Here is a 13,086-nt window from a genome sequence, read left to right as displayed (position 1 = left end):
TGGAGTGCAGTAGCACAATCGTGGCTGACTGCAGCCTCGTCCTCCTGGGCTTAGGTCATTGATTCTCCCACCTCAGCCTCCCGAGTAGCTGGGACTACAGGCATGCACTACCATGCCTGGCTAATTTTTTTGATTTTTAGCAGAGACAAGGTCTTGCAATGTTGCCCAGGCTGGTCTCAAACTCTTGAGCTCAAGCAGTCTTCCTGCCTCGGCCTCCTAAAGTGTTGTGATTACAGGCGTGTGAGCTACCACGCCTTGCCTGAGTTGATCTTCTATAAGAGTTCAAACAAACAACAGACCACACCAGGATGATCACTTCAGACATGAGGATGGGAATATGCTGACGTTAGACACAGGTACGGTGCCAACCCCTGGGATATCTCTCTTTAATTGAGAGTCAGGGAGGGCTGACAGCTTCTATTCTCAGAAGGTGGGAGAACATATGCTGTTAGCAGAAATGTAAGAGGCAGTAAAGAAATACTAGCAGGATGATGTCAGTAGCTTTACAGAAAATGTTCTTCAGGGATGAAGTAAGATTTTTTCCAAGTAACCTGACAGCATAGTATGCAAAGCAACTGGGTTTTGGGTGTGGGCAGTCTTTAGATCAAATTCTGGCAGTTCTGTTCATTAGCTTTGTAATATTAGAATGTTAACGTTCTTGAATTGCGATGTTTTTAATGTATAAATTGTCAAAATGTTTTCCTGCAGGGTTGGTGTGAGACCTACAGAAAATACATATAAAGCATCAGACATGAAGTCCAGCACATAGTAGGTGCTGAATAAATGGCAGTGAGTGGTCATGTCCGGAAATGGAGCCAAGAAGTTGAGCCTGGACTACTAAGAATCTGGCCTGAATAATTTGAAAAAGGAGAATGGTTCTCCCTGATAACAAATAGTGATGAGTAAAACCTGACAAATCACATATGCCTCCCCCAAATATGTAAGTTTGGAATTAACTCAGTGGTTTTCTTCAGAGAAAAACTGTTTCATGTCTGCCTCCCACATTTAATTCTCTGAAATTATTTCAGAATGAAATGAGGTAGCATACTTGAGGTTAAATTCAATAAAAAATATTTGAAGCATAAAAATACGATTCTAGATGTGACAGTAGTTTTTTCCCTCGAGTTCCTAGAGCCTGATAGTGTTTATACTAAGCAAAATGACTACAGATAACTAACAACAGGTCTTATGATTAGACTTTTATTTTTGAAGCATCATAGGCTATTTTTCTTTTTTTCGAACATAGACTTTACTTATTAGAGCAGTTTCTGTGGGTTTTGACAAATGTATAATGACATGTATCTGCCACTGTAGCATCACACAGAACAGCTTCACTGCCCTAAACATTTCTTGTGTTCTGCCTGTTCACTGTCTCCCCCCAAATCTCTGCTGACCACTGATCTTTTTACTGTCTCCCTAGTTTTGTCTCCATCGAAGGTCATATAGTTGGAGTCGTACAGTGTGTAGCTTTTTCAGCTTGGCTTCTTTCACCTAGTAGAACATATACATGTAAGGTTCCTCCGTGTTGTTTTGGTTAGGTTTTTGTGGCTTGATAGCACACTTCATTTTATCACTGAATAATATTCTGTTGTCTGAATGCACCACAGTTGATGCACTCACCTACTGAAGGATATCCTGGTTGCTTCCAGGGTTTGGAAATTATGAATAAAGCTGCTACAAACATCTGTGTGCAGGTATTTTGTGGATAGACGTTTTCAACTTATCTATGTAAAGACCAAGGAGCACAATTGCTGGATCATATGCCAAGAGTCTTCTGAGAAACTACCCAACTGTCTTCCAGGGTGACTGTACCATTTTGTATTCAAACAAGCAATGAGTGAGAGTTCCTGTTGCTCCCCATCTCCACTAGCATTTGATGCTGTCAATGTTCTGGATTTTGGCCATCCTAATAGGTGTACAATGGGATCTTATCATTGCTTTAATTTGCATTTCTTTGATGAAGTATGATGTGGGGCATCTTTTCATATGCTTATTTGCTGCCTGTATATCTTCTTTGGTGAGATGTCTTTCAGGATTTTTGCCCACTATTTAATTGGGTGACTCATTTTCTTATTGTTGAATTTTAAGAGTTCTTTGTATATTTCAGTTAAGTGTTCTTTATCAAATGTGTCTTTTGCAAATATTTTCTCTCAGTCAGTGGCTTGTCTTCTTATTCTGTTTTAAACTATTCTTTTTTTAACAACTGACTTGAGGTCATATCAAATTGTTGGTTTTGTTGTCCTGAGAGACCAAATTCTGTTTTCTTCATTAGAATCTCATTAAATCTCATTTGCTGATTTTTCCTTTGTCTTCTGGCATCTACTTCTAACTGCCTCTCAGTTTCAGTTTTTCTGACATGATTGCATCAAATTCATTCAGCCAGTATTTATGGAGTGCCTTCAGTAGGTAAGCCATTGTACTGGAGATATGAGTGAGAAGCAGATAGAGACCCAAGGTGTGTGTTATAGGAATTGACAGACAATGTTCATTGATAATCAAATGAAATGATAGGCCAGTAAGAGAAACTTGATCATGTATAGCAGCTACTTGAAAATCTGCCCTGACTGCTGGGCCTGAGAAACTGTTCACTGATACCAGTATACACCTCAGTTCCTACTTGGGTAAGATGGAATCACAGGATTAGAATATGATCAGCCTTTTTTTTTTTTTTTTTTTTTTTTTTTTTTTTTTTTTTTTTTTTTGAGACAGACTCTGTCACCCAGGCTAGAGTGCAGTGTTGCGATCTTGGCTTACTGCAACCTCCGCCTCCTGGGTTTAAGTGATTCTCCTGCCTTAGCCTCCCGAGTAGCTGGGATTACAGGTCCATGCCACGGCACCCACCTAAGTTTTGTATTTTTAGTAAAGACATGATTTTGCCATGTTGGTCAGGCTGGTGTTGAACTCCTGACCTCAGGTGATCTGCCTGCCTTGGCCACCCAAAGTGCTGGGATTACAGGCGTGAGCCACTGCGCCCAGCCAGAATACGATCAGCCTTGATTATAAGTTAGTCATTAGGTTGACTGCAGTGACCCTAGAAACGTTAATTAGATAACTGAATAATTATGCCACTTAAGGAAGCCATCCTGGAGGGTTTTTTTTTTTTTTTTTTCTCTTCTGTAGTTATTTTGGGAATAGTTACCAAGAAGTAGACTCAGCCATTGTGAAAAAGTTAAGAAAAATAACACTAAGTTCTTATAGCATACAAGCATCTCTATGTACCTAGATAGCCAGGTAATTTTTACTTTGATTTTACTGGGCCTTTGGAGTCACTTATATCTCCTTCAGTTGGGATAAGACTAAAGAGAAGATGCCACGTGATGGTAGTAAGTGATCCTTTAAAGCTGCAGTTTCTTTTGATATAACTCTATTACCACATATAAGTATACACCCCAAGATTTTCATTATTACTTTTAAGACCACTGTGCACACATAAAATACTAAGAAGCTAAACTTAACTATCTGCAGGTAGAAGTTTTAAATTCAAGATTTTAACCGAGTAACAGAATTAATGTTAAAATCTCACTTTTGAAGTTTATGTTAAATATTAGCATTCTACTATTTAATATGTTTCTATTTTTGAAATAGGAAATGGAAAAGATGTAGTAGATTTTTCAAAAGTGTATCATAGGTGACCACTTCTTATAGAAGAAGAAAACTAAGAGGTAGTGCTATTTACCTCTTCAGCACTAAGGCTATCTTTACTTTTATTTATTTGTATGAAGAGATGGGAGTCTCACTATATTGCCTAGGCTGGTCTTGAACTCCTGGCCTCCAATGATGCTCCTGCCTTGGCCTCTGAAAGTGCTGGGATTATAGGCATGAGGCACCACGCCTAGCCAGTAATCTTTAGCTTCTAGAAACAATCACATTTCCTTAAGATTTTGCAATTAGGTTTAGAGATGCCCACTTGCTTTTTCAAGTATGGGTTGGATATGTGCAAAAAAAGAGTTTTGCCTCTAAAATGAAAAATGACTTTTATCAGATTACGGAAAGAAAGATTCATAAAAATGTGCCTTTAAAAAGCTTTTTTAAAGTGCAAATTCACCAATTTGGCTTTTGAGAATATGTTCATTTTAGGAATTGATTTTTTAAGGAAAGTTGTAAACACAGCAAAGCACAGAATTACAGTGGTTCAGACTAGCATCTTAGCACCAAAATCCACTATACAAGAGCAGACAGCATAAAGTAACCCAGCTTCGCTTTAAATTGGTTGCTTATTTTATTCTGCCTTATAAATGTCATTGGCTTTTTGTTAGAACATAATTTACTACTTTATTTTGAAATAAAGTCTAATATAAGATTTAGCATGTAAGTGGTATTCCTCAGAAATGGCTTAAATGCAAATGAAGTAACAGTTCTACCAGGAGTACTAAAAAAAATGCCGTGTTCAAGGTATATTAAATGTGTGTGAAACTTGATTCACAGACACACAGGGCTTCCAGAGAATTTGGAACTATGATTCAGAATTCACTTAGCAACATTCACAGTGTGTCTCATTAGCCATCTGAGGTAACATCCTGAGCGATTTTAAATATGTGCAGAATTTGGGAGCAACAAAAAGTCCAAGTGGGGTTGGGCATGGTGGCTCACGCTGGTAATCCCAGCTACTTGGGAGGCTGAGGCAGGAGGATCACTTGAACCCAGGAGGTGGAGGTTGCAGTGAGCCGAGATTGCGCCACTGTGCTCCAGCCTGGGCAATAAAGTGAGATTCCATCTCAAGAAACACACACACACACACACAAAGTAAAGAAATCACCTTCCCTTGTGTGGGTGGGCCTCATCTAATCAGTCAAAGGTCTGAATAGAACAAAAATGCTGACCTCCCCAAGTCAGAGGGGTTCTCCAGCGTACGGCCTTCGGACTTCATCTGCAGCATCGGCTCTTCCTGCCTGATGGCTTTTGGACTGGAACACTGGCTCCTCTCCGGGTCTCCTGTCCCATCAGCCTACTCTGCAGATTTTGGATTTACAAGCCTCCATAATCACATGAGCCAATCCTTATTGTAAATCTCCTGTGGGTTCTGTTTTTCTGGGAAACCATGGCTAATCCAGGCCTCACACACTCAGAAGGGTCCCAGGGACCAACACTATGAAGAGAATCTTGGACAAAAATACTGGGTTATCACAGGCACCATAGCAAGGCTATCCCTACAGAGGGTAGCAGGGCTTTAGTATAAATCTCTACAAAGCACCTAAGATAAGTAACCCCCATTCGTATTCTATGCTCACCATCTAACCCTCTCATAATCATACTTCCCATGCAACTAGTAGTGTAAAGATGGATGCAATCTGCAAGGTTAAGGACCTGAGACTCAACAACAATGAAATGATCAGCTGGGTGTGGTGGCTCATACCTGTAATCCCAAGGTTGAGGCGGGAGAATCGCTTGAGCCCAGGAATTTGAGACCAGCCTGGGGACCATAGTGAGAACTCGTCTCTGCGAAAAAATAAAAATGAGCCAGGCATGGTGACATGCACCTGTAGTCCCAGCTACTAGGGAGGTTGAAGTGGGAGGAGTGCTTGTGCCCAGGCTGAGGCTGCAGTGAGCTATGATCACGCCACTGCACTCTAACCTGGGCAACAGAGCGAGACCCTGTCTCAAAGGAAAAAGAAAAGATTAATAAATGATCACAGTAAACACCACATTTAAGGCTCTGTCCAGATGCTGGCTTGTCTCAGCACCACCTTGATTCACACACTTTGGCGTCTAAAAATGCAACAGAATCCTAAAAGCTCATTTGTAAGATGTTTATTTTCTTCAGGTGTATTTACAGGCTTTATAAAACACCCTGATATCTGGTTCATTTTAATTAACCACCCTGATATCTGGTTCATTTTAATTATTCAAACCAAAGAATATCTGCAAAAGTGACAGGGGAAAGATGTGTATTAATACATATAATTTCCCAAACTATAAACCCTTAAGGCCGTTTGAGAAAGCTGTAGAGCTGAGGCACGAAGTAATCCTTGTAATGCCCGTCAATGAATCCTTTTCCACTGTTGTGCACAAACCAGCAGGTAACATCCGTTCCAAACACTAGATCCCTTCTGTAGTCTTTCTGTAAGCCCCTGCAAGGAAGCAAGGCGTGTGGTTAGCGGGAGGCCGAGGGATGGCTGGCCGGGCACCTCTAGACACAAGACCCCATATTTTCCTTGCTGTTCGTCGTGTTCCCTCACCACATCTGCCACCACCCCCCCCCCCCCCCCCCCACCTATCGCTGCTCCCCAAGTCATGTGAAACACCCAAGTCTGGGGCTTGGTGTTGGAAGGACAGAGAATCAGCGGGGTGTCCTTAGAGAACTCAAAGAACCCTTAGAGTTAACCCATATGGGCTTTTCCAGCAAGGGAAACAGTAGCCAATGGAAAGAAGGCAGGAACAAGACTCCACAGTGTTGAGGCTGACCTCCCCGGTCACTTAAAGAATGAGTCGGCGGCCAGGCACGGTGGCTTATGCCTGTCATCCCAGTGCTTTGGGAGGCCAAGGCGGGCGGATCATTTGAGGCCAGGAGTTCAAGACGAGCCTGGCCAATATGGAGAAACCCTGTCTCTACGAAAAATAATTTTTAAAAAAACTAGCTGGGCGTATGCCTGTAGTCCCAATTACTCGAAAGACTGAGGCACGAGAATCACTTGAACCCAGGAGGCGGGGGTTGCAGTGAGCCAAGATCGCACCACTGCACTCCAGCCTGGGCGACAGAGCAAGACTCTGTCATCAAAAAAAAAAAAAAAAAAAAAAAAAAAGAGCGCATTGGAGGCGCCTCTTAACTGCACTTTCTGTGTGTTTAAGGGTGATACCTGCTGTTTCTGAGCAGATTCATGTCCTCCACTTGAAGGGCAAAGTAACCAACAATTTGTAAAGGATCTGGCACATTGCGTGAATGAGCCTTAAAAGTGTATCGCCACGCCCAGTTCAGGGGACAGCTCAGTTTCAGTTATGAACCATGAGGTGCTTGCAGTGGATGAAATGGAGGCCCAGCATTTACTTTTTGTCATTATAATAAATGCATGTGTGTGTGTATATATATATGTATTTATTTATATATGTATATATATTTATGTACATATATATCTATATATAGATAAATATAAATATCGATACATAAATATACATAAATATAAATATATAAATATAGAGTGCACCACTGCACTCTAGCCTGACTCCATCTCTCTCTATATATATATAAAGTAAATGCATATATAGATCTAGATATATACATATATAAATATCTGTGTGTGTGTGTGTGTATATATATATATATATATATAGAGAGAGAGAGAGAGAGAGAGAGAGAGAGATGGAGTCAGGCTGAAGTACAGTGGTGCTATCTCCGCCCACTGCAACCTCCACCTCCCAGGTTCAAGCAATTCTCCTACCTCAGCCTCCCGAGTAGCTGGGATTACAGGCCACCACACCCAGCTAATTTTTGTATTTTTTGTAGAGATGGGGGGGTTTCAACATGTTGGCAAGATGGTCTTGAACTCCTGACCTCAGGTGAACCACCCGCCTTGGCCTCCCAAAGTGCCGGGATGGCGTGAGCCACTGCACCCAGCCTATTTATATATTATGTATTTATTTATGAGACAGGTCTCACTCTGTTACCCAGGCTGGAGTGCAGCGGTACAATCATAACTCACTTCAGCCTCGAACTCCTGGGCTCAATGGATCCTCCCACCTCAGCCTCCTGAGTAGCTGGAGCTATAGGCAGAATCTACTACACTTGGCTAATTATTTTTATTTTTGTATAGATGGAGTCTTACTATGTTGCCCAGGCCAGTCTTGAACTCCTAGTCTCAAGTGATCCTCCCACATTGGCTTCTCAAAGCATTGGGGTTACAGGCATGAGCCACCATGCCTGGCAGTAAATGCCCTTTTACCAACTTCAGATAACTTAATATTAGCATTATTAATTTGTGCTCACAATTGCTTCTGTGACACACGCTCACTGATTCCCGTCAGTACCTTGTTCCTTCCATAAACTGATACTAATTGAATGGTGTATTCACCAAGAATCCATTGTTTCAGTTCACAAATCTACTTCCGTGGCAATACTTCCAAATACAATATTATGGTTATCATTGTTATGGTTTATGTCAAAGCCAATGACATTTGTTTGCATGAAGAATCCTTTCTAACGAAGCGAAGTTGACTGCTTTGTAGAAACTCTAAAAAGGGGTAAACGGCTTTAAAACGGTACCAAATTTGGCATGGGTGAGACAACTGTAAAGGACTGGGAAAAAATATCAAGATTTGTAAGATTTTTACACTCAGAATGCGTTACAAGCTTCTAAGTTCTCACTTTAGATGAAGCATATGGGGGTGGTTTGTATAAGAAAAGCTACAGAAAAAAGCAGTCAGAGATCCATGTGTAAAAGGAAAGCTCTAGCCTGATGTAAAAATCTATAGTCGTTCTGCAGCACTATGGTAATAGGTGTTTTTATGATTCTCTCCTTTGATCCACGTGTCCAGTTATCCAACTTGTGAAGCTCTCATGAGGGCTTCTAAAGTGTGAAGATGAGAACAACAGGTTAGTTAATCTTGGCATCGCATGACCCTAGATACCCAGTCATTATTTGCATTTAAGGTGGGATATCAGAAGTGCCCTTATGCGAATGCTGTGTGTGTCTATTCCTGATGAATTGCTTAGTGTGATGTAGGTAGTGCTTACAACACTTCTTCTTGCTCCTCTATTTTGCTGTGTGGGGTCTAATTCTAACACGAGCCCTTTCTGTCACTGTCCTTACACCCGAGGCCTACCTGGTGACAATGAGCTTCTGCCCCTTCACTTCCATGCTGGCCTCTGGTTTCTCAGGGTCCTTTCCTGGTCTCTCATTGAAGATGTGTATCTTTGGTTCCTGCATGAACTGGCCTGGCAAAACAGAATCAGACACTGATTTACATGTAATCATAGTCAAATAAAAAGACAGGCTTGTTATTGGCTCCATGCTACATTTTGGTCCTCCCTCTGGGATTTCTAGGGTGGAAAGACAAGCTGAGAGGAAAAAGGAGTGGTGATGGGAGGGAGGGTCCTTCCTGGGAGCACGTTTGTGCTGCTCGCGATCTTTTTTCATTTTTTATTTATTTATTTATTTATTTTATTTTATTTTATTTATTTATTTTTTTTGAGACGGAGTCTCGCTCTGTCGCCCAGGCTGGAGTGCAGTGGCCAGATCTCAGCTCACTGCAAGCTCCGCCTCCCAGGTTTACGCCATTCTCCTGCCTCAGCCTCCCAAGTAGCTGAGACTACAGGCGCCCGCCACCACGCCCGGCTAGTTTTTTGTATTTTTTAGTAGAGACGGGGTTTCACCGTGTTAGCCAGGATGGTCTCGATCTCCTGACCTCGTGATCCGCCCGTCTCGGCCTCCCAAAGTGCTGGGATTACAGGCTTGAGCCACCGCGCCCGGCCTCATTTTTATTTTTTTTAATTTGAGGAAGGATCTCCCTCTGTCACCCAGGCTGGAGTGCAGTGGCATGATCTCAGCTCACTGCAAGCTCCGCCTCCCGGGTTTATGCCATTCTCCTGCCTCAGCCTCCCGAGTAGCTGGGACTACAGGTGCCCACCACCACACCCGGCTAATTTTTTTTTTTGTATTTTTAGTAGAGACGGGGTTTCACCGAGTTAGCCAGGATGGTCTTGATCTCCTGACCTCATGATCTGCCTGCCTCGGCCTCCCAAAGTGCTGGGATTACAGACATGAACCACCACTCCCAGCCCTTTTTTTTTTTTTAATTGAAGAGATGGGGCCGGGTGTGGTGGCTCACACCTGTAATCCTAGCACTCTGGAGGCCAAGCCGGGCAGATCACCTGAGGTTGGGAGTTCCAGACCAGCCTGACCAACATGGAGAAAACCCATCTCTACTAAAAATACAAAATTAGCAAGGCATGGTGGTGCATGCCTGTAATCCCAGCTACTCAGGAGGCTGAGGGAAGAGAATCACGTGAACCGTGGAGGCAGAGGTTGCGATGAGCTGAGATTGTGCCATTGCACTTCAGCCTGGGCAACAAGAGCGAAACTCCATCTCATAAATAAATACATAAATAAAAAAATAAATTTAAGAGATGGAGTCTCCTTTTATCACCCAGGCTGGAGCACAGTGGCACAGTCACAGCTCGCTGCAGCCTCTAATTCCTGGACTCGGGGAATCCCACCCCAGCTTCCTGAGTAGCTGGGACTCCAGGCAGGATCCACCACATCCTGCTAATTATTTTTATTTCCTACTTTTTTGGTAGCGATGGGGTGCCCAGGCTGGTCTTCCTCAAACAATCCACCTGCCCAGGCCTCCTAAAGTGCTGGGATTACATGAGCCACCGTGCCTGGAGCTCATGGTCATTTTATACATGAGGTTGGTCTAGTGGATTGTAAGTAAATTGAGCACCCTGATGGCAGGAAAGTGAGGTGAGCACCTGAGAGCATAGCTCAGATCACAGGAACAAGATTTGCTTGTGATGTCACAGGCTTTGTATTTGAGCCTTTCTTAAAATACTAGGGACAGTTGTCCAGGGTGTTCTGCTTGTTATCACAGACCTCCTAAATGGGTTCACCTTGCTTCAGTTAGAAAAAAATCTTTAACATAAAACTTGTAATGTATCTGTCCCTTCTCTTAACTTGCCCAGTTTGTGATGCTGAAATCCTGGCCCTGGACAGCCTTGTCTAGAACGGCAAAAGGTCCTGGCTGTCACATTCCCGAGTGACCCCACGCTGCTATGTTGGTCCTCTGTGCTCTGGAGTCCACACCTGCCATGTCCTCAACTTGTAACCACTGTCAGCCAAAGCTGCTAAAGAATTAGAGTGGCCCCACCCTCGTCAGATGGTCAGTAGACACTTTACCTATTAGTCCGTGGGCATGAGGTGAAAACTTGTTTGTAGGGGGGATGTAGATTCCCAGGAAGTCAACATTGATGGGATGCTTCTTCCAAACACGATGAAGTAAAACAGAAAAGGACATTTCTTTGTCCAAGGTGATAGTTACCACTTTTTCTTTCTTCACTGAGATCTGCACCCTGGTGTGAAAGTCCAAGTGGCATTAAACCATTCCAGAACAGACCTTTTTAGAAAGTCATTCTTCTCACCCCTAATATGAACTCTTCACTCCTCCCAGACAATTCCGCTAGTTATCTAAGCGCTTGCAACAGTTTATAGATAAACGATCGATTAACGGATACTCATTGGGAAGCTTCTATGCAGAGGACACAATCATGGCATTTGGAGCGCACTCTGCGATAGAGTGGGGTATAGATTTCAGCTGGTGGGTTCGTTCGCTGACCAGCACATACACAGTGAGTGCTTACTGACGCCAGGCACTAGACTAGGTCCTGGGACCCAATGGTGACCAAAAACACAGTGCCCACTGCCAGGAACAGAGGAGGAAGTGAGAACAATTGTTCTGAACCTCAACTTCCTTATATTTAAAACGATGATTTTATTTTTTTAATGTTGATGTCACTGATGCCTGGATTTAGTTATACAGTCATGTGTCACGGACAGGCCTGAGTTCAGATGGAATCGTACTTGCCTCTGATTCATGACTTGAGCCGTGTCGGACCAGGACAAGGCAAATGTGCTAGAACCACCACTCAGGGTGATGGTCTCAGTGCTGATTTCTATTTTTACGTCTTCACTTTGGAAATAAAATCCCAGTTTTCCAAAATAGGTGCTTAGTTTTCCATTGTTGGGCTTCTTGGCACCAACAAGCTGACCATTGATTACAATTCCTACAGGAAAGAACAAAATGAGTTTTTCTCTTGTGTGCCCTTTATTTTGCGTGTGTGGGTACTATAGTTCAAATTTATAAAACTTGGCAATATAGGAAAGTTGTAATTTTGCTTCAGGATTTACATAACATTTTCTTCTTTGTGCTTCTCATTGTATAACATATATTTTAATATAACAGTTACAAAATTTAATAAAATTTAATTTAATAATTTTATATCAGTTATAAAATTTAATTGTCAGTGTATAAAATGTAATTTAAATAATTTACTATCATATAGTGTTTAAATGAATTTTTGCATGTGTGTGACGGAGTCTCGCTCTGTCGCTAAGGCTGGAGTGCAGTGGCACAATCTTGGCTCACTGCAACCTCCACCTCCCGGGTTCAAGCAATTCTCCTGCCTCAGCCTCCTGAGTAGCTGGGATTACAGGTGTGTGCCACCATGCCCGGCTAATTTTTTTTTTGTATTTTTAGTAGTTGGGGAGTTTTGTCATGTTGGCCAGGCTGGTCTTGAACTCCTGATCTCAGGTGAACCGCCCGCCTCAGCCTCCCAAAGTGCTGAGATTGCAGGTGTGAGCCACCACGCCTGGCTCATATTTAAATTAATTATATCACAACAAGATCTGCTAGTTCATACTCAGAGAGAGGGTATATATTTTGAGCTATGATGGTTCAAAATAGTTAAGAATATATTTATAATTTAATTTCTCACTAATATCACTGAAATATATAGCACTTCTATGAAGGTGAGAAAGAAAGAAATCCAAGGCAGTGACAGGAAAGCATGATAGTGACCTAATTGTCTAAAGCAAATATGATTTATTTTTATTTTACCTGATTCTGGGTCAGAAACCAGGTTGAGGATTTTTCCAGGTTCCGAGTCAATATTGAAACAAATGTTCTTTTGGCTTTTGGGTAGATAAATGATGAAATGTGGGTCATTTTCAACTGGAAAATATGCAAAGAAAATGTAAATAAAATCATTAAAAGGAAGATGATTTTGAACACTATATCATTCTTGAACATCTTTAATTTAATCAGAACAAATATTTATTGTGCTTCTCCTTTATGCTCGGTACTCCTCCAGGCCTCGGGGACCCAGTGGTTCATACTCCATTGTCCCTCTGTCATGCAGCACTTCATCAGAAATGTGAAGTGACTTGACCCTCATTTTAGGAAAGTTGTTGGTGGCAGTATGAATAAAAGCTTGCAGAGGAGTTACGGGAAGCTCATGCAGTGGCTAAACCTGTCACTCAGGCCAGAAATATTCAGTTCACACCTCCAGGTTCATGCTCTGCAGTCCACAAATACGTGGTTAGTTGATTTTTGTTGGAGCCGGACACTACAGGGCATTGTAAAAACACAGAACAGGCCAGG

The 13,086-nt window shown here is 42.2% G+C and overlaps 1 protein-coding gene across 1 annotated transcript in view; it reads right to left on the bottom strand.

Moving 5' to 3' along the window:
- Positions 1-5,733: 5,733 nt before the first annotated feature.
- The window catches only part of ITIH2 (inter-alpha-trypsin inhibitor heavy chain 2), a 45,761-nt gene continuing 38,408 nt past the window's right edge, over positions 5,734-13,086 (bottom strand). Inside the window, exons 17-21 of the mRNA XM_010389375.1 lie at positions 12,544-12,657; positions 11,512-11,710; positions 10,827-10,999; positions 8,755-8,866; positions 5,734-6,068 (exon numbers count right to left, since the gene is read on the bottom strand). Of these exons, the coding sequence (XP_010387677.1) occupies positions 5,921-6,068; positions 8,755-8,866; positions 10,827-10,999; positions 11,512-11,710; positions 12,544-12,657 (746 nt within the window). The 3' untranslated portion in view covers positions 5,734-5,920. The remainder of the gene's footprint in view (positions 6,069-8,754; positions 8,867-10,826; positions 11,000-11,511; positions 11,711-12,543; positions 12,658-13,086) is intronic.

The sequence above is a fragment of the Rhinopithecus roxellana genome, chromosome 11 (assembly GCF_007565055.1).
Source record: "Rhinopithecus roxellana isolate Shanxi Qingling chromosome 11, ASM756505v1, whole genome shotgun sequence".
Taxonomy (NCBI): domain Eukaryota; kingdom Metazoa; phylum Chordata; class Mammalia; order Primates; family Cercopithecidae; genus Rhinopithecus; species Rhinopithecus roxellana.
Note: the sequence above shows the minus strand (reverse complement) of the source record. Positions and strands in the feature narration are given on the sequence as shown.